Below are 25,948 nucleotides of genomic sequence, written 5' to 3' on the forward strand. Positions count from 1 at the left end.
AAATGATTATAGTTCTTGTTAACTTATCTAATGTATTGCTGAAGAAAAGGTTAGTCATCTTCCATGTGTTTGTAAATGTAGAAACACTCTCAAAGCTATCTTTCTTTATTATTTTACTTATTTATTTTGATTTTATTTTATTTATTTTTTAAATTTTTTTATTTATTATTATTATTATTATTTATTTTTTAATGTTTCGGAGAGTATCCGAGTTTCCGTCAAATGCAATGGAAAAAGTAGCAATGCAAATTTCGCTCGCTATCAAGTCGGACAGGGTGGTGCTATAACTTCCTCGAAACTGTTACATGCAACAGCGCACTGTTCATTCACTAATTAGAGAATTCCCAGCCAATGTCAGAATTTTTTATTTTTCACTTTTCGAATAAGCTGATATTGATAGCAGAAATGGAACGGAGTTAAAATACGGGACATTTCTCTGTCCCGACTAAATTTACGAGGACGCGGGACACGGGCTCAAAAACGGGACCCGTATGGCAGGCTTAAGCTTAAAATAAATAGTTTTATTGTTGAAATATTCATTTACGATCCTTCTGCGTTTAATTTGGGAATTTCCCGACCACTTCTTTCACGGCGTGTACATCAAAACTTCCACTAGTACGAAAAATTTGAACTCAGCACTTGAAATAGTAAGCGTTACATAGTCTTCGGAACCCTAAGCATTAACCTTCTTAAATTTGACAAGAATTTTTACGCTAATGCTGGTTTTGATTCTACAGAATGCTTATTTTAAGAGTAGCAGCAAATGATTGAATTAAACTGTTATTGTTGGAAAACCAAATTTTAGTTGAAGAACCTTGTGTTTTACATCAAAGGTGAGAAATAATACTAATAGTTTTACTAATGTATTTACATATGTACTATTAGTACCGGCACCTATGACCTTAAACCCGCCAAATGTATGAGTGATAATGTCCCTCGGTGTCGCCAAGTCGACGAGCATACTATTCACGGAAAATATTTTCTAAAGTACAAAATTGGTTGTTTTACTTTAAATAGGTATAAGCATAATTCATACATTAATTTGTTCTATAACAATAGCAAGCTAAGGTAAGTTTTTATTTTTTATAAGTTCATTCAGTGCATTCAGAACTTTATAAAGGCCTTATATTAAATGTTGTTGTATACCTTAGCGTGAAAGCCTCTAATCCACCCAAGGAAAGACTAAAATGTGATAAAAATCACTTACAATGTGATCACCTTAGTTGTATCAATAATATACTAACAAACTGGTCAAAAACCCAGGTGGGTTTTTTCAGGTGGGTCCAACCCGAAAAAACCCACCGGGTTTTTTCGGGATGGGCCCGCTTGGGCAAACCCTGGTTTCTTGGGCATTTACAAGTTGGTCGTCCGTCTGGTTTTCCACAAACTTCATAATAACAGCTAAGAAAATCTAAATGACATCAACTTTTAGGACCGTTTTAAAAGAGTATAATACAGTAGGATAGAGGTAGCTTAGGGTTACAGAAGCTTGCACACAATTTGTTAAAAATAGTGTAATTTCTCGTTTCTGCGTAAGGATACCAATTGGAGCGTCTCTGTACACCTGCAGCCATGTTCAGAATACAAATGCTCGTTCCTTTCCCACAATTCAACGATGCAGTAACTTTGCGCGAAGTAGTTCCCTCCGCTTGCCAAGTAGTTCTACGTTTATAACTGCTAATAAGAAAAAAAAAATAAATAAATACAACTTCCTCTGTCTTTATATATTATCAACCAAACAAACAGCAAGCATTTTTGCTAGAAACGAACGACCAACTTTGGAACTTAACCAGTTTCTTGCACTGTTGTTTTTATGGTATATGTCCAAACACCATTTATAAGCAAAACGGTAAATCCCACCTAAAGTGAATCTCTTCCGAAAATCCAACTCTTCTCGTTACTCACACTTTTGAAGGGGTTAAATCCGCAGAGCCAAGTTCAGAATATTCAATCAGGCCGAAACTAAACTAAATCTAACCTAGCCTACTCTAATTCTAAACATGTTGGAGTTATTCTGCGGCACAAAGGCCTTCTAAGGTAGGAACCGTGAATTTTCCTGACGAAATGTGCCAAAACATTTTCTGAAATAGGATAGCACGAGAATGACTTCATACTTACACCGAACTTATTGAAAAAATAATAAAAAATAACTCTGAGCTGGATAATATGCCCACACTATTTTACATGCATAAATAATATCCTTGGTGCAGATTGAATGTAGGGATCCAGATATGTAAAATTACAGAATAAATTTGTTATATTTCAATAGAATATGTAAATAATCAAAATATGGTGTGTCCTTCCGTATGATATGCGTATGTACTCGAAAATACATGAAAGAAAGACAAACATGGTATTCTCGTGTTCGCTCATAAAGTAGTGATGGATGCACAATTTCCAAAATTTACAGAATAAATTATTAATGATATTGTAATAGACCAGTATCTGAATAATAGAAGTATGTTGTGTTCTCCCCTCCGATATTGCTTTGTACTTAAGCAGAAATCGTGATGTAATATGTTGCACCACACATTTTCTCCTTCATGTACCCATGGAGTACAGTGTAAAAAGTAAAGGTGATTCAGAGTATATTCGGAGTTACTGAAGTATTCGTGAAGTTCTTACAAGTCGTCAGGACAAAAGAGTACTGAGATTAATAGAATAGTAGAAGGTAAATATTTTGGATAGCTATTAGTCTGTCCCTCAAATCCACCAACGGATCTGTAGTCGGTAGTGTAACTTATAATGAGTCATTACACAGATCTTTATACGTATACCCACCGCCGCTAATGTGCCTGCAACCTACGGACGAACTCCTCGCTGTGGCTCACGGCACCCGGCTGCGCTCCTGACTTCGAGAGCATTCGTGGTTTTTAGTGTTTCATGCACTGCAGTTTTTTAAGCCATACGTCCACACTGTATGTATACTCAGCACAGTTGCAAATAATAACAGTAATAATAATTAACTGTAATTACTATCAAGTGATTTTGAAGAGAAACTCTGTAATGCAGGTTCTCTTTTAATTTCCAAATGAATATGGATGAAGTAATCAATCACATACCCTTATAAAGTGAAAGCATTGGTTTTCCACAACTTTCGTTACGCTTACACCTAATATCGCTGACGCGCCTGCTCTCTACGGTCGCATTCCATCGCCAACACTTGTGCAACCCTACCGAGTACCTGCCCTGACTCACACTACAGAGCATTCGTGCTTTTAAATGGCAACTTACCACAGGTTCGTTGGCATTCTGCGCAAAACAATGTGAATCTGCACTGGGAAATGCATTTGCACACCTCAAAAATGATTACTGAAGGTACAAATAGTGAATGCAGAAGTAAGTACACATTATATGAATTTATGTAGGGATCCGTACAATCAATCTACACGATATTTTTCTTGCATATTGAATTACGCGATAACATTCAAAAATAGTACATTTCAAAAGATCCCCTTTCCAAACCACACAATACATATAACATACCCTTAAGAGTTGTTCAAGCGACACAATACTAATATCAAATCTGTTAATCGTAATACATCATATGTATTATTTGTTTTATATATATTACTGGCTTTTCTCTCGTTTAATAGTTGATATTAATGTTTAAAATCAATTATATATCAAAACAATTGTTTAAAATCAATTTCACACCAATTCCACGTACTTTGTCCCTTGTCTTATACCATTATCGGTAAAAAAGGTAGGTGCACCAGCTATACAATCACGTCTGCTACAATCTCAATAGTGTCTATATATACCGCACACGGAGGATGTATGATTCAGGAACAATATTGAATTAAATACAGGACACAATTGGGAAGACAGGACACAATCGGGAAAAGGTCAAAATCGGGAAGGGAGTTCAGACAGTGTAAGAGAGATGAAAGCCAAGTTCAACAGCGCAAAAAGTTAAGAGAAAAGATGGAAATGTAAAATGAAAAAGGAAAGAGTATAAAAAAGAAGGGGATGTGTGTACGTGTAAATGTAATAAAAAGTGTAAGTGTCGTTTAGGTGTATAGGAAATCCAACTCAACTCTCTTCCTCACAGAACACCACAACACACGAGGCATTAGCCGTAACGGCCACTGTTGAACTCCCTATGAACAATGCGCTTATTGTTATTACTGTCAGTATTGTCAGATCGAAAAATTCAAAGGTAGCGAGGTTATGCTTCGACAGTGGCGTATTTAGGGGGGGACTTCCGGGCTTAAGCCCCCCCGAAATCTTACTTACTATAGTAAAGTCAGTGGCGTATTTACGATTTTGTTTCGGGAGGGGCTTTGCTACTTTAGGGGGGGGGCTTTACCTGAAAATGTGAAAATTCTGCAAGATATTTCATTTACTTTACTATACTAAGTAAGATTTCGGGGGGCTTAAGCCCGGAAGCCACCCCCCTAAATACGCCACTGAGTAAAGTATATGAAATATCTTGCAGAATTTTCACATTTTCAGGCAAAGCTCCCCCCGAAAGTTAGCAAAGCCCCTCCCGAAAGAAAATCGTAAATACGCCACTGCTTCAAGACAAGCGGATTTCAACTATTTGCAGGCCCAAAATAAAATGGGCATTACTGCAGCAGACTGTTCTACCGAATTTTGAAACATTTCTTACATTATTACGCTAGGTTAGAACTTTGTGTGGCTTTTAGCAGAGCATACATTAAATGAAGAGTTCCATTATTACCTGCAGATTGACTTCAGGAGGGCTCAGTAGAAATACATGCCTCCAAAAACGAATTAACTTGTGCTAGGTGGCAGCCAAAAACCAAGTATGCTATCTAGCCCAATCAGCAGCCTTATGGGGCGTTTACACTTGGTCGATTAAGTCGAACGGCTAAATCGACTCGTTGCATTTGCGACTAAATCGAAGCAACTAGGCCGAATCAGATCGATGGATGTGTTCAATTGTTTCAACCGAAATTGAATGCTGCTTGTCGACTCGCTCTCCTCTGGTCGATTCGAAATCGACTGGCAATTTTAAAGATGTCCAAGGAAGCAGTAATTGGTACAATTTGCGGTGTTATAGCAGAAGAAAATAAAACGTCTTTCAATTCAGTTGCCAGTCGATTAGTCGCCTTCGATCAACAAGCGATTAAATTGAAGTCCCGTTTACACGGTCGATTAAGTTGAAAGTGACGTGAATTCAACTGAATCGAATTCAACTAAGTGTAAACGCCCCATTAGCGAGGAATCTACAAACGTCCGTAGGGAGCAGGCGCGTCAGCGACGGGGGTATACGCATAAAAGAGGATAGTGGAAGAGCACACTTACACATACAATATTTTCACTCTCGCTCAAAATTAATTTTAATATGCTGTGCACTGACATAAATTACTTATATTTATTCTCTCATTCTTTCACGACAAATGTTTCACATAGTTTTTACCTATAAATTTTCTATTTGGTAGAACCGTATGCTCGAGTGAACCCTAAGAATGAAATCATTTTTGCAATTTTATATATACACAAAGCTTTGTGTATTTAATGGAAGCACCTGGAGTTGAAGGTACGTCAGATGTCTGGATTGGTAATGGCCAGGCGGCGACTGCAGCCCCGGGCTGTTATTTAACGCTGAATTTAGGAAAGCTAAATTCAATTTGAAAATGAAATCTAAATTACTACATCTTTCCTGTAAATTGCTAGCTTTTGGAATGTGACTTCAAAATTTGCAGTAAATGAAACGTACAATTGTCTGCTGCGTTTTAAGGCTAGTGTTTTGAGATCAGTTAGGCTAGTTTTAGACGGAAGCATTTGTCGTAGCATTTCTCGTATCAAAAATCGTATCATCGATATCCTACCGTGTAAAGTAGCAAATGCTATAGCATTTCCCATGCCATGGCATATCCTATGGCATTTCTTGTCGATAGAACCTGCTCTATTTCGTAGCATTTTCCCCAGCATTTCTGCTCCGATTGCAGCGCCGTAGTGTGTTAAAAAGAAGCGACGTGTGGGAAATTGAATTGTAGTAAAGAAAAAAGTTAGAGTAGGGATACTATTATTATGTTGATTAAAAAAATATGAGGAACATCCTTGTTTGTACAAAGTTAAAGCGTGCAGTTTCACTATACGGATACATACAGAAATTCATTAAAAAAAACTTTCTCGTTTCATTTATTGGTGTGCTCTTGCATTTTCCGGTGCAGGTTCACTTTCACAGGTGGTAACGTGTAGTTTTACTATACGGATCCATAGTATAAGTATTAGTAGTAGTAGTAAGAGGAGGAGGAGGAGGAGTAAGTAGTAGTAGTAAGCAGCAGCAGTAGTAGTAGTAGTAAGAATAATAGTAGTAGGAGGAGGAGGAGGAGAAGTAAGTAGTGGGAATGGGTTAGAAGCCCCGATGGGGATGGTTGGGTTCTGTTTTCGATACAAAATGGGGAAGTTACAGACCTGCCAAAATTTTATGGCAGCTTATTGAAAATTACGTGCATTTCAGGTTCGACTTTAATTTCTATATTTCCACATAAATACGCATCTCAGATGTAAGTGCACACCATATTTTCATTACTTATACACTATTAAAACATTAGAAATTTCTTCTGTAAATTTTAAAATCTATGGATCTGTATAGTATAACTGCACCGTCAAAAGTCCTTTGTATCATCATAACCATATGCGAAAACGAGCTTTAGAAGAAATCATGACTGAAATATCTGTTTTTAGTTTTGGAGCCATAATTGCGCTCTTCTCCAGTGATTTGTTTGCTACGTCACGACAAAATGCTTATCAAAATGCTACCATGTAAAAGCACAATATACTTTTCATGACATAGAATATTATACGAGATTTTTGGCAGCACATCTGCTACGAGAAATGCTACGATAAATGCTTTCGTCTAAAACTGGCCTTAGCCTTGCTCTTAACCTCTCTCTATGTGCTATTCATGTGTCTGTTTTCTTAGGTCCATTGCACTCCCCAGTGAATTATAAAGCAAATCATTTTTGAAAGCATTCGTAGCAGAATGAAAATCCATTGATGGAATAGGCCCATTTAAACATAACGAGTTTCGTATAGAGATAGTTTAAAAAATGAACTACTGCATTCGTACGTGCATTGCACGTGGAGAGATATTTTGTAACAGATGTTATTGTCCTGTCTTTATCGATAATGCAATCGTCTTGATGCAATTATATCAAGTGCGTAAAATATAGGTCAATCTCTGCTGATTGGTCTGCACAAGTTAGTTTTGCATCAAATCCGCACAAGGGCAGGGCGGAGCAGGAACATCAAGGGGAGTTCTTAAGTTGACATAACCAGAGCAACAGGACCTGACGTCACCTAATGTCGTCACTACCCTGGAGCACTTCATGCGCAGTGTATCCATAACCAAGGCAGCTCTGTTGACAGCATTACGGCTGAGATAATATGCCAAGATGGATTATAATTTAAGACATACCTGGAATTTGTTCGTGTACTGGTGCACAATAAAAAACACATTATGTTGTTACAGCGGTTGTGGGAGTTGCGTTTCACATTCAATAAATGAACAAGATTATACACAAACAATGCACAGAATAATGCGTAAACAATTGCGGCTTGTCCCATCAAAGGCGAGAAGAACGCCGGGATTTTTTTTAAAATCTCATTTCGTGCTACGCACTGATACGTGTATCAAGATTGAAATTTCAGGTTTCCTCAGTTATGTTCTATTTTATAAGTATACTGACATTCATGATATATCAATTTCTTTTAGCACCAAATGAATTCTTGTAGGTTTAGTTAGTGTCTAGGAGTGGCAGAAACGGGATTAAGAATACGTGGACATTTTTAAAATTACAATTTACAGATAAAAGGTGTTAATTCAGAACAAAAGACAAATGTTTAGGGAATTTATTTATGATGGCGTAGAATATGTAAGTCATCTGTGAACATAGATACAGCAATAAGATGTTGCTTTCATTTCTATGAAACTCTCCATAAGGGCGTTATTCCAAGGCTGCAAACTAATGTACAAGGGACTAAAATTAGACAATTTCGCTTTCCTGAACCTACCCTAACCTAATCCGAACTACTGCTACTCTACTACTAGTAGTATACTATTATTACTACTACTACTCAACTACTACCATTACTGCCTTACTTTACTACTACTACTAGCCTATTATTATACCGATACTATCATTGCTACTACCAGGGCCGAAACCAGTTACAAAGGTTTGGGAGGGCTGTGAATATGTTACGGGGGGGTCACTAAAATTATCTTATAAATATCTAAAGTGTTTTTTTTGTATTAATAATAAAATTTTCTATTGAAGTCTGGAGGGGCCACAAAAAGTTTAGGGGGACCTGCCCCCTAGCCCCCTCTGGTTGAGGGCCTGGCTACTACTAAACTACCTCCCTACTATTGCTGCCTTACTACTACTATACTATTACTACTACTAGGTGTGCACCCATAAATTTTAAAAAAATAAAATTTTGGTACAATTATATCTCGTAGCGCCCCTGAATTTTACCTGTTCCTGGTTAATTACTATCATGCGCCAACACATGTACAGTCTAGAAGGCGTGATGACACTATTTTCATCAAGAAATGTGAGTTTCAAAGTAATATGAATTTGTCCACGTATTGTTGATCGTAAACGCTCTATCCATCCCAATTTAAGGATGCACATTAACACTGATGTAATAAAGTAATTATGCAGCCTATACCTAAGATACACGAGGTTTACGTTTACGCACCCAAAGGCTCAACTTTTGAAGTATTACGGTTCATTAGCTTATCGAAGTCGACCGTACCCTAGACGCCGCATGGACAAAGTCGCACATAGAGTAGTATGGGCTGCACTTCAGGACACTTTTTGGCCCCTGGGTCCCTGCCTCAGGACCCATGGTCCCTGGCCGGGGTCAATGACCTAGGGGTACCTAGGACCACCCCCTCTAAATTTTGGCAGGGGTACATAGGACCACCCCCCTTAAATTTTGGAAATTGCCAAATCTAAAAATTGGGTATGGTAGCCTAGGACCACAGTATGTACCTCTATCCGTATTGGGTGTCTATGTCGTTCCCTTTTATGGGTAAAAAATTGCCAAAAATTCAAATTTCGGGGGTTTTTGACCTAATTTATCCCCTTTGATGAGGTGTTATTACCTTATATAGTTATATGGGCGTATACAGGGGTTCATTACCTTTCATAAGACATGGGTATATTAATGCACCCCTTGAAAAATTTGGGAGGGGTACTTTGGCCCACCCCTTAAATTTTGGAAATTGCCCAATTTCAACATTGGGTATTATAGTATAGGACCCTAATATGTATTATGATAAATTTGGGTGGTCCACCTCATTCCCTTTTAGGGGTACCAAATTGCCAAAAATATAAACGTAAGCAATACGTTGTACCACGTGTTTGGTTTTCGACCTAATTTATCCCCTTGGATGAGGCCCTATTACCTTACATGTTTATATGAGCGTATACAGGGGTCCATTACTTTTCATAAGACATGGGTATATTAATGCACCCATTGAAAATTTGGGAGGGGTACCTTGGCCCACCCCTTAAATTTTGGAAACTGCCCAATTTAAACATTTGGTATTATAGTATAGGACCCTAATATGTATTATGATAAATTTGGGTGGTCCACCTCGTTCCCTTTTAGGGGTACAAAATTGCCAAATTTTAGTACAACCACGTGTTTGGTCTTTTGACCCAATTTATCGCCTTGGATGAGGTCCTATTACCTTATATGGTTATTTGGTTATGTATAGGGGTCTATTACCTATCATAAGACATAAGTACATTTGTGCACCCCGGGAGGGGTACCTTGGCCCACCCCTTAAATCTTGGAAATTGCCCAATTTAAACATTTGGTATTATAGTATAGGACCCTAATATATATATTACTATAACCTCGTTCCCTTTTAGGGGTACAAAATTGCCAAAAATATAAACGTAAGCAATACGTTGTACCACGTGTTTGGTTTTTGACCTAATTTATTCCATTGGATGAGGTCCTATTACCTTATATCGTTATATGGTCGTGTATAGGGGTCCATTAGCTATCATAAGACATAGGTACATTTGTGCACTCCTTTAAATTTTTGGTAGGGGTACATTGGACCACCCCTTCAATTTTGGAAATTGCTCAATTTAAACATTTGGTATTATAGTATAGGACCCTAATATGTATTATGATAAATTTGGGTGGTCCACCTCGTTCCCTTTAAGGGGTACAAATTCGCCAAATTTTACTAAACCACGTGGTTAATTTTTTGGCACAATTTATCCCCTTGGATGAGGTCCTATTACCTTATATGGTTACATGGTCATGTATATTGGTTCATTCCCTATCATAAGACATGGGTATAATGATGCACCCCGGGAGGGGTACTTTGGCCCACCCCTTTAATTTTGGAAATTGCCCCTTTTACATGTTTGGTATTATAGTATAGAACCCTAATATATATTACTATAAATTTGGGTGGTTCACCACGTTTCCTTTGATGGGTACGAAATTGCCAAATTTTAGTACAACCACGTGTTTGGTTTTGGCTCAATTTATCCCCTTGGATGAGGTCCTATTACCTTATATGGTTATATGATCATGTATAGGGGTCCATTCCATATCCCCTTAAATTTTGGAAATTTTCCAATTTAAGCATTCGGTATCATAGTACATGACCTCAACATGTATCATGATAAATTTGGGTGGTCCATCTTGTTCCCTTTCATGGGTAAAAATTACTAAAATATAAACATAAGCAATATGTTGTACCATGCGTTTAGTTTTTGGCCCAATTTCTTCCCTTTGATGGGGTTCTATTACCTTATATGGTTATATGGTCATGTATATGGGTTCATTTCCTATCATAAGACATGGGTACATTGACGCACCCTTTAAAATTTTGGGAGGAGGTATCTTGGCTCATCCAATCGGTTTTAGAAATTGTTTAATATAAGCATTTGGTATCATAGTACAGGACTTCAATATGTACCACTATAAATTTGGATGGTCCACATCGTTCCCTTTCATGGGTAAAGAACTACCAAAATCGAATTTCGGAGGTTATTGACCCCTTTGATAAGGATTTAGCACGTTATATGGTTTATTACCTTTATATGTTTATGTTCCCTTTTAAATTTGGGAATTATCAAATAACAAAATTCGGTAAACGTTTTCTAGGACCCATTGGTGTTCCTCTTATGGCCAAATATTCAAAATTTAAATGTTATTGACCGGCTTTATTATTGAATAAGTACAGGATTTATTACTTTTTTCATAAGACACAGGTGTATTTGTGTACCAATCTTAAATTTTGGGAGGGGGTACAGTTCTTATTGTCGTATCAATAATTGGTAATTGGATAGTATCTCATTCATTGGGTAAATCATTGTCAAATATGAGTATGATCACGTGATCTGTTATTAACCTATGATGGGATTAGGAGTCCAGGACATTGGTACATTAAAACTTTGTAGTATAATTTGAGATTACGTCATTGGTTTTGATTATTCACTCCAAATATAAACGTAAGCAAGACGTTGTACCACGTGATTGTCCTTGATGAGGTAGTGTACAGGGATTCATTTCCTTTGTTGTGGTACTTCTTAAGTTTGAGTACACACACTTCTAGAAAACAGTTGGTTCTATTCAGGTAAACAATTGACGGACATTATTGACCTTATTGAACATATAATGATATGATTAACTCTAAGACTTAGGTATATCAAGAGAAGTATTCTTTAAATTTGGGAATGGTGATAAAAAGAATTTTAACATAAAGCGCGAAATTTGAAACAATACATTGAACTTTAGTCACAGCTCATAGTCTAAGATCATTGGTGGTGATTGATTTGACCTTGAGCTTTAGAAATCTGATAGCTAACCTTATTGAATCTTATGACTCATAGACGAAAGGCAATACATGCTACAACAGTTTGAAATTTAATCATAAGGTGATGTAATCTGACACTAGCAAAGTTATTGTTAATGCAATTTGATTGGCTGAGCACTATCTTTCGTGCAATCTGATTGGTTGATCACTATCTTTCGTGCAATCTGATTGGTTGATGAGTTTCAAATCTTTGCTGTATTCAGTTTTTAAGTTTTGTTTTACATTTAAAAATCTTGGTTTCGTTCAACATTTTGCACTCACTGATAAATATGATCAAAACCGTTTATTTGTTAATCGAATAGTTAAAAACCGGATAAAGTTTGACGGTTAACCGTGAAACGTAAAAATTTTTAGTTTGAAATTTTTTTTTGCTTGAAACATTTTGTTTGAAAATTCTTGCTTTCAAATTTTTTGTTTGAATTTTTTGTTTCAGAATTTTGTTTGAAATTTTTTTGACAACTTTTGTTTCAAAATTTTTTTTGTTTGAAATTTTTTCGTTTCAAAATTTTGTTTAAAATTTTTGTTTGAAATTTTTCGTTTCCAAATTTTTTGTTTGAAATTTTTTGTTTCAAAATTTTGTTTGAATTTTTTTTTCGTTTCAAAATTTTGTTTGAATTTCTTTCGTTTGAATTTTTTTTTCGTTTCAAAATTTTGTTTCAAAGATTTTTGTTTGAAATTTTGGTTTGACATTTTTAAAGTTTGTGCACTCATTAGTAAAGAACCGGAACTGTTTAGAACTAAAACCTCTGGCAACATTGTGTTGCAATAGTACACGTCAGAACATGGGTTGTACTTGAAATGAAAAAAAAAACACAATTCATTGAAATGGATCATTTTATTACACTCCACATACATCCATACCAGATAGTGGTTCTGGATATTGTCGATACAATGAATTTTGAACTTCTTGCACTAGTTTGTCTTTAGCATATAATTTTAATTCCAATTGAAGTCTTTTAAGGTCTATTGCAATATCAATTGGTGGAAACTCAATGTCCATTTGATCACAAATAAACTGTTTATCAATACAGGTATGCACCCACGAACGATGTTGACAACCATCACAATATCTAGATACATGTTGTACAATATGCATAACACATTTTTCAAAATAGTACTTTTTCAGGAATATACTAGTTTTGTTGCACACTTCCACTGCATGTTTCACACACTGGAATAAGTTTATAAATTTGTTCCATTCTGTTTCCGTTAGATACACCATGTTGCGAGGGACATGGAATGTACTCTTCTTACGTAACAGCACCATCTTCTCTTCGAGGACTGTACGCAGCACCACTTCATGATTTGAGCCTAATGATTTGACTATGGTCACATTTAGCTCATCATGAAAATAATCGTTCATTTGGTCGATTCGTGAACATAATATTTGCCATTCTTCACAGGTCAGTTGTACACCAAATTGTTCTGCTTTGCCCAATCGAATCACTGGTTCAAATGTTCTAGCACTGATACCAATCATCACATGTTTTGTTTGAAATATATTTATTGGATAATAGCTTGCGAAGATGAACTCTTTATCGTTAGAAGTACACATCTTTCCACCTGAAAAGCACTTGCTCAAATGATTTCGTGGGATGACACTGTATTTGCTGGTTTATAGAACTACGGCTGACGTCATTGGAAAGGAATGTGCTGACATTTGAATTTATGGTTTCATCACAGTTGCTGACGTCATGCTGACCAACCAAATTCATACAACTATGTCTGATGTGCTGACGTTTGAATTCATGATTTCATCACAATTGCTGACGAATCTGGCTGTGTACTAAATTCAAATTGATGACTTCGACCCAAGAGTCTTTTATAACATAAAGATACAGATCCAGTATTTAAGAAACGCAGCAGTTCTTCTTGTTTTGATGCTTCCATGGGTAAATATCTTGCTGGTAAAATTATATTCTTATCATTTTCAAGCTTCACTACGATTCTTAATCCAAACTTTGTAGGGATCATTTGGCTAGCTAAGATTCTATAAGGTACATTCTGTTGTAAATCAGTAATCTTGGTAAATGATTTCATCACATCACGTGTGTTTAGAAACTGCAGACAAGTAGCCATGATGATGTTATGATGAATACTAACTCGAACGATACTTACATATGATGACGTTGGGTTATCATGTTCTGACGTGTACTATTGCACCACAATGTTGCCAGAGGTTTTAGTTCTAAACAGTTCCGGTTCTTTACTAATGAGTGCACAAATTTTAAAAATGTCAAACCAAAATTTCAAACAAAAATCTTTGAAACAAAATTTTGAAACGAAAAAAAATTTCAAACGAAAGAAATTCAAACAAAATTTTGAAACGAAAAAAAATTTCAAACAAAATTTTGAAACAAAAAATTTCAAACAAAAAATTTGGAAACGAAAAATTTCAAACAAAAATTTTAAACAAAATTTTGAAACGAAAAAATTTCAAACAAAAAAAATTTTTGAAACAAAAGTTGTCAAAAAAATTTTCAAACAAAATTCTGAAACAAAAAATTTGAAAGCAAGAATTTTCAAACAAAATGTTTCAAGCAAAAAAAAATTTCAAACTAAAAATTTTTACGTTTCACGGTTAACCGTCAAACTTTATCCGGTTTTTAACTATTCGATTAACAAATAAACGGTTTTGATCATATTTATCAGTGAGTGCAAAATGTTGAACGAAACCAAGATTTTTAAATGTAAAACAAAACTTAAAAACTGAATACAGCAAAGATTTGAAACTCATCAACCAATCAGATTGCACGAAAGATAGTGATCAACCAATCAGATTGCACGAAAGATAGTGCTCAGCCAATCAAATTGCATTAACAATAACTTTGCTAGTGTCAGATTACATCACCTTATGATTAAATTTCAAACTGTTGTAGCATGTATTGCCTTTCGTCTATGAGTCATAAGATTCAATAAGGTTAGCTATCAGATTTCTAAAGCTCAAGGTCAAATCAATCACCACCAATGATCTTAGACTATGAGCTGTGACTAAAGTTCAATGTATTGTTTCAAATTTCGCGCTTTATGTTAAAATTCTTTTTATCACCATTCCCAAATTTAAAGAATACTTCTCTTGATATACCTAAGTCTTAGAGTTAATCATATCATTATATGTTCAATAAGGTCAATAATGTCCGTCAATTGTTTACCTGAATAGAACCAACTGTTTTCTAGAAGTGTGTGTACTCAAACTTAAGAAGTACCACAACAAAGGAAATGAATCCCTGTACACTACCTCATCAAGGACAATCACGTGGTACAACGTCTTGCTTACGTTTATATTTGGAGTGAATAATCAAAACCAATGACGTAATCTCAAATTATACTACAAAGTTTTAATGTACCAATGTCCTGGACTCCTAATCCCATCATAGGTTAATAACAGATCACGTGATCATACTCATATTTGACAATGATTTACCCAATGAATGAGATACTATCCAATTACCAATTATTGATACGACAATAAGAACTGTACCCCCTCCCAAAATTTAAGATTGGTACACAAATACACCTGTGTCTTATGAAAAAAGTAATAAATCCTGTACTTATTCAATAATAAAGCCGGTCAATAACATTTAAATTTTGAATATTTGGCCATAAGAGGAACACCAATGGGTCCTAGAAAACGTTTACCGAATTTTGTTATTTGATAATTCCCAAATTTAAAAGGGAACATAAACATATAAAGGTAATAAACCATATAACGTGCTAAATCCTTATCAAAGGGGTCAATAACCTCCGAAATTCGATTTTGGTAGTTCTTTACCCATGAAAGGGAACGATGTGGACCATCCAAATTTATAGTGGTACATATTGAAGTCCTGTACTATGATACCAAATGCTTATATTAAACAATTTCTAAAACCGAGTGGATGAGCCAAGATACCTCCTCCCAAAATTTTAAAGGGTGCGTCAATGTACCCATGTCTTATGATAGGAAATGAACCCATATACATGACCAGATAACCATATAAGGTAATAGAACCCCATCAAAGGGAAGAAATTGGGCCAAAAACCAAACGCATGGTACAACATATTGCTTATGTTTATATTTTAGTAATTTTTACCCATGAAAGGGAACAAGATGGACCACCCAAATTTATCATGATACATGTTGAGGTCATGTACTATGATACCGAATGCTTAAATTGGAAAATTTCCAAAATTTAAGGGGATATGGAATGGACCCCTATACATGATCATATAACCATATAAGGTAATAGGACCTCATCCAAGGGGATAAATTGAGCCAAAACCAAACACGTGGTTGTACTAAAATTTGGCAATTTCGTACCCATCAAAGGAAACGTGGTGAACCACCCAAATTTATAGTAATATATATTAGGGTTCTATACTATAATACCAAACATGTAAAAGGGGCAATTTCCAAAATTAAAGGGGTGGGCCAAAGTACCCCTCCCGGGGTGCATCATTATACCCATGTCTTATGATAGGGAATGAACCAATATACATTACCATATAACCATATAAGGTAATAAGACCTCATCCAAGGGGATAAATTGTGCCAAAAAAATAACCACGTGGTTGTAGTAAAATTTGGCGAATTTGTACCCCTTAAAGGGAACGAGGTGGACCACCCAAATTTATCATAATACATATTAGGGTCCTATACTATAATACCAAATGTTTAAATTGAGCAATTTCCAAAATTGAAGGGGTGGTCCAATGTACCCCTACCAAAAATTTAAAGGAGTGCACAAATGTACCTATGTCTTATGATAGCTAATGGACCCCTATACACGACCATATAACGATATAAGGTAATAGGACCTCATCCAATGGAATAAATTAGGTCAAAAACCAAACACGTGGTACAACGTATTGCTTACGTTTATATTTTTGGCAATTTTGTACCCCTAAAAGGGAACGAGGTTATAGTAATATATATATTAGGGTCCTATACTATAATACCAAATGTTTAAATTGGGCAATTTCCAAGATTTAAGGGGTGGGCCAAGGTACCCCTCCCGGGGTGCACAAATGTACTTATGTCTTATGATAGGTAATAGACCCCTATACATAACCAAATAACCATATAAGGTAATAGGACCTCATCCAAGGCGATAAATTGGGTCAAAAGACCAAACACGTGGTTGTACTAAAATTTGGCAATTTTGTACCCCTAAAAGGGAACGAGGTGGACCACCCAAATTTATCATAATACATATTAGGGTCCTATACTATAATACCAAATGTTTAAATTGGGCAGTTTCCAAAATTTAAGGGGTGGGCCAAGGTACCCCTCCCAAATTTTCAATGGGTGCATTAATATACCCATGTCTTATGAAAAGTAATGGACCCCTGTATACGCTCATATAAACATATAAGGTAATAGGGCCTCATCCAAGGGGATAAATTAGGTCGAAAACCAAACACGTGGTACAACGTATTGCTTACGTTTATATTTTTGGCAATTTGGTACCCCTAAAAGGGAATGAGGTGGACCACCCAAATTTATCATAATACATATTAGGGTCCTATACTATAATACCCAATGTTGAAATTGGGCAATTTCCAAAATTTAAGGGGTGGGCCAAAGTACCCCTCCCAAATTTTTCAAGGGGTGCATTAATATACCCATGTCTTATGAAAGGTAATGAACCCCTGTATACGCCCATATAACTATATAAGGTAATAACACCTCATCAAAGGGGATAAATTAGGTCAAAAACCCCCGAAATTTGAATTTTTGGCAATTTTTTACCCATAAAAGGGAACGACATAGACACCCAATACGGATAGAGGTACATACTGTGGTCCTAGGCTACCATACCCAATTTTTAGATTTGGCAATTTCCAAAATTTAAGGGGGGTGGTCCTATGTACCCCTGCCAAAATTTAGGGGGTGGGCCAAGGTACCCCTAGGTCATTGACCCCGGCCAGGGACCATGGGTCCTGAGGCAGGGACCCAGGGGCCAAAAAGTGTCCTGAAGTGCAGCCCATACTACTCATAGTACGAACTATTCGCAAAATCAAATTAGGCGAATCACTTATCGACAATTTTCGCATTTATTACTCCCTTAAAATGGAAAGGTCATTAAGTGACATGAATTCCCGCTTATATCTGTGAGCGTTGTGGATTACACGCACAACATTTAATGAATTTATCAAGAAATACTGAACCCACAGGTTCAGCACCCACATAAATGCATTACTTATGAACAAGGGTGCCCATCAGGGGGGGGGCAAGATGGGGCGCTCCCCCCTAAGAGGTTATTGTACTTGGGAAAATTGAAAACCCATTAGCATTTTGACATTACTTACAGCAAAATTTGAAACTATATTTGAAACGTCGCTTGTACTTGCCCCCCCCCCCTTGGAAACCACAACATGGTCGCCCTTGCTTATGAACTGCACACTAAGAAAAATCCCTTCTCCGGACAGCGGTATATTGTACAAATATACTAAATCCTGTTGCTTACTACAGAAATCAGTATGGAGCATATGCTACATACGCACTGTCCTTAGATGTTACATCATTCCATTGCAGGATGTCTAACATCTAACAGTTTTCCGTATATCACCTATGTTACATTCTGCAGCTATAGTCTATTCTACTATGGAGATTCTGCGTCAATTTGTATGTGAGATCCTGACAGCCTATATTGTTTCATACGGAAAGTACGTATAGATGGAACACTTATACAGAAAGTATTATAAAACATGCGTTTTCAGTTATACGTTTGCTGTACGTTAAGTCCAAAAACTACAGGAATTACGCATGTAACCTACCATTTTAAGTACGCTACCTTCAATTTTTTTTCTCAGTATGTGCTTTGAAAACTAGCCATATGTGAGATTACGGGGAGAAAGCATGTTTTGTTGAAAATCATTGCTGTTTTCTTAAATGACTTTGAGGTTAATCTACCTAAAGCCAAACATACCACTAACTAAAGAGTTTCAGACAGTATTGCTGAGCATGAGTAGTCGCTAATGCTCTCGCCTTTGGTCCTGGGTTCGATTTCCGGCAGGGTCAGTCGGTCGAAAAGGTGTAACAGCTTTATCAGACTAGCTATCCTAAATGAGGTTTTTCCTGTGATTTCCTCATTCACACCAGTAGTCCAGTCTAGCTGGCATAATTTTAGGTCAAACCCGGACATAATTGTTGAATTCCTGAAACTTCGTCCACAGATTCCTTGATGTGAATGTAATAACATATTAAAAGTCCCCGCCTCTCCCATGCCTGCGTCATCCAATATGGCGGCTAATGCAATATGGCCGCCAAGGCATATGTTAGGTACATAGGGTTTGAGATAAAGACACCCTGCTCCTAAACTACATAACATATTAACATCCGGTAAACACCATATTAAACAGCATTCATGTAGCTATTATAAACTACATTTTCATATTCATATGATTATTATTTTCTATGTAAGAAAACTTTAAAACTAAAATTACCTGATATATTTTGCTATTCAACACAGTTTGTGCTTTCATACAGACACAACTAAAGTGATTTATGACTTTTCTTTAATATTGTTGAGTAGAGCACTTAGTTTGCAAAGATTATAATTTTGTTTCATGCTGATAGGCCCATTAGTAGCTGAATTAGAACGTTTTTCATAACATGTTACAAATAAGCAATTCACATTCAAAAAACGTTAGCGGTCGTCGACATGCCCAGTCTAGCTAACAGTTTACTTTGCACATAACTGTTGAAGTCACGAAATCTTGCACACCGAGTCTTTACTATAAATTTAATAACGTAATAAAAAGTCCTCATCTCTGCAATGTTTACTTTATATAATATGGCAGCCAGTAAAACTGTGTTATCCGATCTTTTTTATCATTTTCCTAAGCTGCAATATTGTAACTGGGTTCATTTCTATCTAAACTGAAGGAATTATGTAGTTGTGTGTGTGTGTTTTTTTTTTTTTGCACATTTTGCATTTTATATTATGTACTGCATATTTTTATTGTATATTTCATATAATATATTTTTATTATTGTACATATATATTTAGTAGCAGGCTACATTTATTTTAATTTTATCTTTTGCAGGTATTAATGGACATCAGGTTTACATGAAAACTATTTGCAAGTAGGAAGTTAGATTGAAGATGTCAGCATATACAGGAAGTACATGTATTTTGTGTGGGAGAACCCTTACAGAGTCGCTTACTGTTGTAGTAAAGAGAGGTCTGTCAACTCTAATTGCATCAAGTGAGCAGAGGAGTGATGACTTGCGTGAAGAATTATCCAAATATACATCTATAGTAGTGCACAGTGAGTGTCGAAAACGATATACTCGGCCAGGCACGTAGCCAAGGGGGGGTCCGGGGGGTCCGGACCCCCCCCTTCGAGACCAGAAATGAAAAAATTAAGGAAGGATAAAACAAAATAAAATGACAAAAAGAAGGATCAGCGTTAAAAATTAAAAAGAAAACTACAGGAAGCTTTTGCTTACTCTTTCTTATGAGGAGATTTGTATTACTTGCAATATGGTGGCGAGGTAAGCGAGGTATTCTGCAAGAGTCAGGGAATTTGAAATTTCAAGAAAAGTTATGGAATTCTCAGAATTCCTGCTACTAGTCAGGGAGATTTCAAGCTTTCGAAAGCATAAATGCCGTTGTGTAACAGCGTGGACTTTTTCAATCATAACTTTTCGTCATCGCATCCTTGCAGTATCAAACATGTTATTTCAAGGACAATTTTCTGGTGCTCCTTTAACCTGTCATTTGGAACCGACAGTAGTTGACGGAATAATAAAAACAAAAAATTATGTTGAAAGAAAATTCTGTTAGCATTTGATTCAACAGAGAAAGGAACGCATATATTGTAAAACTAGTTGAATATACACATTCTTCGCACAGGAGCTGTATTTGGAAGTCAACGTCTGTGGCAGTATCACCATTGATCACAGCGACCGCGAAAACTATGGATTTGATACTAATATCGGTCATTTTGGGCTATTTTTTATTTGTCTCGGTATCCCCCCCCCCCCCGCTGACTCCCGGCCCGCATACTTGCAAGTTATCGCTAATGGAAGTGTCACCATTGATTTCAGCGACCGCGAAAACTATGGATTTGACACTAATATTGGTCATTTTAGATTACTTTTATATGTCTTGGTATCTCACCCTCCTCTGGTGACCCCCGGCCTGGAGCCGAATAGCGTGAATTTGGACGTTAATGCGACTAGAGTTTCACCATTGATTTCAGCGACCTCGAAAATATGAATTCGACACTAATAGCTCAAGTGGTAGAGCGTTGGCTTCGCATTCCGGAGGTCGTGGCTTCGAATCCCGCTGCTTACCATCCTGACTGAGGTTTTCCAGTGCTTCCCTCAGTCCTACTAGGTAAATGCCGGGATGGCACCTACTAAAGAGGCCCTGACCGATACCTTCCCAAATCCTTTTCATTGTTAATGTTGTTGGATATCCAATGTAAAATGGCCTCTGAGCTGTATCTGGTGATTGTTAAATAAATAAATAAATATCGGTCATTTTCTACTACTTTTACGTGTCCCGGTAATCGCTCCCCTGAGACTCCACTGTTTCGAAATTTGAAAAAAAAAAAAACGCTTCGTCTTGATCTGGGGCCTGGGCCAAGATACCCCTGACCAAAATTTGGTAACTCTCGGTCCACTCGTCTGGTCCCCAGGCCGCACACAGACAGACAGACAAACACACAAACAAACTCTTTATTTTATTTATATTAGAAGATAGTTTACAAGACAGTATTCAGTATGTACTTTTTATAATAATTGAGGTCATAACGAAAGGAAAATTGTTATATTTGAATAAACAGAAGAAGGACGTAAATATTGCAAAACCTTTTTCAATACTTTTTTTTTATTATTTTGCTCGAAATTTCTTCATAACTTGTTATTAAAATACTTGCCAACATATCCTCATTTTATTGTCCTAACAAACCAATATATGTTGATAGTAAAGTAGTTTAGATTGATCGAGCTCCTGGGCTTTCAGAATTTCATGTCACTTCCCCCCCCCCGTTACCAAATCCTGGCTAAACGAACCAATATATGTTCCAGTAAAATAGTTTAGTGATCGAGCCCCTTTTGTGATGACCACAGTCACGGACCCCCCTCTTCACGAAATCCTGGCTACGTGCCTGACTCGGCAAACATCAATCAAATCTGACTTGAGAAATAGTGATTTTGATAATCCAAACACTGTTTTTCCTGGACTGTCCACTCGTTCCACATCCTCTCAGTTTGACTTCAAAATTCATTGTCTCTTCTGTGGTGAAGAAGCAGATATAGATAAAGAAAGCAAGAAAGCTAAGCAAGAGAGAAAGTGCATCAGTAAAGTAACCCTCTTGAAAGTGAAAGACAATATTAATAAGTATGGTACGGCTCGTGCAGACAAATGGGGAGTTGCTGTGCAGACACGTGTCAATAGTGCTATTGATCTCGTTGCAGCAGAAGGAAGATATCATCAGCAATGCTATAAGTCATTCTGCAATCCTAGATCAGTGTTTCCACCACCGTTTCGAGAAACAATTAATTCCTTGCATAATCCTGGGAGACCATTACTCACAGAGAAACATCAACATTTTGTAAAATTGTGCCTTTTATGGAAAGTGAAGATGAATGTCAGTATTCTATGGAGGAGTTGGTAGAAAAATTAAATGAATTTGGACAAGAAGGTGTGACTTACAGTGACAAACAGTTGAAACGAAAACTGAAGGATTACTTTCAGGATCGTGTAATAATCACAGATATTCCAGGTAGAAGAAGTATTGTTACTCTAAAAGATGTAGCATCAAATATCTTAAATGAGGCTTGGTACTGTGAACGCAACAAAGATCCAGAAAAGGAGAAGGAGCGCATTATTAGAACTGCAGCAAATCTAATTCGACAGGACATACAAGAGTGCACATACACAGTGGATACATATCCAACTATTGGAGACATGAAAAAAGGAGGAGTTTCTTACATTCCAGACTTTCTTCAAATATTCCTTCAGGAAATAATAATGAAGATGAAGAAAGAAAAAGATACATGAGAAAGAAAATGCGTATCTATAGCGAACTGCATAGTAAAAGCAACCAGGCCTCGTTCATTTATATCACCATTACTTTTGGCTGTAGGAATTCATGTTCATCGTCGGTACGCATCCCGACAGCTGGTAGATCTTCTTCATAGCATTGGTTTCAGTGAAGGTTACAGTGAAATTCAACGTTATTAAACATCTGCTCTTTCACTTCCTGTAGAAATCACTGTGGAACCAAAAGCATTTATGCAGTTTGTGTTCGATAATGCGGATTTCAACGTGAGAACCATGGATGGTTATGGAACATTTCACAGCCTTGGTGGTGTGCAATGTGTGACGCCAGCTGATGCTGTCAAGTTTTATAGTATTGTTGAGCGCCCAAAAAAGGTAACACCTGGAACAAGCATTGGTCAATTTGGTGCTATTCCCATCTTGAAATACAAGTGTCTCGCAGAAAACAGTCATCAAAATTGAAGATATATCTACTTTGGAGATACTTGAACCGCCTACTGTATCTATTGAAATGGCTCTTGACTTCTTGTGGATTTGGAGTTTTTCAATAGGACCACAAAAGCTTCCTGGATGGAGTGGATACATGCAGTGTATAGAACAAAGCAACAAGGAATATTCCCCTTCCGGCATTTTCATCTTGCCATTTATTAACCTGTCTCCCTCCAATCCCAGTTCATTGTATAGTGCATTGAGCTTTGCATCTCATATATGTGAAAAGCAAGGACGCAAGTGTTTTGTAACATTCGACCAACCGTTATATATTAAATCTCGGGAAATTGTTGAAGTTTCTAAGAAAAATGATGAATTACATAATATTGTAATTCGCTTAGGAGGATTTCATATTTTCATGTCATATTTGGGAGCAGTAGGATACATAATGTCTGGCATTGGAATTGAGGAATTGTGGAGCGTAGCGTATGCACAATCATCTATTATCAAAATGTTGTCAGGTCACTCGTATGCCAGAGCTCTTCGTGCACATATGTTAACTCAAACAGCAATTGTGAAAGTAGCAGCTCACCATTTCGAGATTGATGAAGGTTTGACATCTGCACTACAAAATCTTGGTGTGGAAGTATTCCAAGGAAAACAACTACCATCTTCAGCTGTATCATCAGACATATTGAAGCAGGTAATGTCACAATTAGAGGACAAGTTGCACTTACTGGCTGCCAATAGTCGTACTAGCAAGCTCTGGCTCCAGTACATACATCAGGTGGATTTCATGCGCTTTTATGTCAGGGCAGAACGAACTGGAGACTGAGATTTGCATTTGTAGTGTGTACAGAAAATGTTACCACATTTCCATGCTGCAGGCCACATTCACTATGTCGAATATGCCCAGCTGTATTTGCAAGAAATGCTTCAACTCAGAGAAAATCTACCTCCAGAGGAATTTTCAGGCTACTCAAATGGTTACTTTACAGTGCGCCGATCACAGAAGCCATGGGCAGGTGTGTGGACTGACATGATTATACAGCAAGTTCTGATGAAATCCATGAAGACTTCTGGAGGTCTGACGCACGGCCGTGGTTTTAAAGATAGCACACTTGCTAAATGGACTTTGTCAGCACCAACGTGTTCTCAAGTTTCTGCTGCCCTTGAAGATTTCAGTAGTGTGCCCAACATCACATCAGATCAACATGTAGAATTAAGAGATTCTCGCATAGGACATGACGAAAAGGCTCTTAACATGTTTCAGAATTGGCTATTGGAACATTATCCTTTTCAGACCACAGGAAATAAACTTTTATCTACTTCTACTGGAGTTGTAGGAGGGGTTGAAATTAACTGTGATTCTGCTATTGAATGTGGTACAAAGGCTATGTTAACTATGACAGGGAAAAATATTTTTACCGTCCAGCTGCAAAGACGAGATAAAGTAAGACCATTATCATCAGTTACAAACCAGGTTGTCGATATCCGAGGAGAAGAATCTCCAATTAATCACTTGCAGCTCTTCCACCGAATGTTGTGTGTTTTAAGGAGTGAAGAGGAATTACGTCAATGTTTTTCACATGAGCTTTGACAAACTCCTTCATCTCTGTTTGTTATTGGCTGCATGAGGAAAGCCAACAAGGCTAGCATCATACCAGTTCTTGAAAACAAGCTGCCTTGTGAGACTTCAGTGCCTTGCTCTGCTTATGTCTATGATGGTGGTTATTTACTTCATAAAGTTGTCTGGCCATCAGGATGTTGTTACATTGATTTGTACAATCTTTATGTTCAGTGTTTGCAAAATACATATAGAGACAATATAATAGTAATTTTTGATGGTTATTTAGACAGCCTGACAACAAAAGGGGAAGAGCGAAGAAGACGACAGCTGGGTAAGAAGTCTGCTGATATCGTGTTTCATAGTAATATGATGGTGACCACAAACCAATCGCAGTTCCTTGCCAATGAACACAATAAAACAAGATTCATTTCCAGTCTCACAGATATCCTAGTATCAAGTGACATTCATGTGAAACAAGCAGATTCAGATGCTGATCGTCTAATTATTGACACTGCTATAGGTCTGTCTACAACAAATGACTGTGTAGGAGTAGTTGGAGAAGATACAGACTTGTTAATGTTGTTACTTTCCAAGGCACCAGCAAACTCAAATATAATGTTTGTAAAACCAGGCAGTACTGTTCGGTCTGAGAAAGTATACAACCTAAACAAAATTCAGAATCAATTGTGTGATGAGCAGAACAGTCTCTTATTCTTGCATGCTGCTTCAGGCTGTGACACCACATCAGCACCATTCGGAAAAGGAAAAAAGTCCTTCCTTTTGTTGTTAGAGAGAAGTTAATCTCTTCGCCAACTTGTTTCAGTATTCACACAGCCAGATAAAACACAAGAGGAAGTAGCAGCTGCAGGGGAGAAATTTCTATTGCATCTATATGGTGGTTCTTCTGACGGAACATTGAACTCTCTTCATTATTTGATGTACGTGGTATGTGTAGCAAATCAAGGTTTGACATCACAATTTAACCTTTCCACACTTCCTCCAACATCAGATGCAAGTAGATTACACTTCATGCGTGTATATCACCATTTGCAGTCCCGGTTAGGATACAATCTGAATCCAAATGAATGGGGATGGAAGACTTTGAATGGACAGTTT

At 36.9% G+C, this 25,948-nt stretch overlaps 1 protein-coding gene across 6 annotated transcripts in view; it reads right to left on the reverse strand.

Moving 5' to 3' along the window:
• Nucleotides 1–25,948, reverse strand: part of LOC145668068 (protein Loquacious-like) — a 136,959-nt gene that overhangs the window by 93,500 nt on the left and 17,511 nt on the right. The window contains exon 1 of one of the 6 annotated variants that reach the window (XM_081735574.1): nt 3,671–3,818. The exons of 1 other annotated variant lie outside the window; for it this stretch is intronic. Coding sequence is in view for 2 of the 5 variants with exons in the window: in XM_081735575.1 (XP_081591701.1) it covers nt 3,235–3,290 (56 nt within the window). In the remaining 3 variants the exon portion in view is untranslated. Of the gene's footprint in view, nt 1–3,234; nt 3,369–3,486; nt 3,819–25,948 lie in introns of those variants that run through there. 4 more of the 6 variants (XM_081735573.1, XM_081735572.1, XM_081735570.1 and 1 more) reach the window with 4 other exon arrangements.

Source organism: Thermobia domestica, chromosome 13 (assembly GCF_964235325.1).
Source record: "Thermobia domestica chromosome 13, izTheDome1.hap1.1, whole genome shotgun sequence".
Classification (NCBI taxonomy): domain Eukaryota; kingdom Metazoa; phylum Arthropoda; class Insecta; order Zygentoma; family Lepismatidae; genus Thermobia; species Thermobia domestica.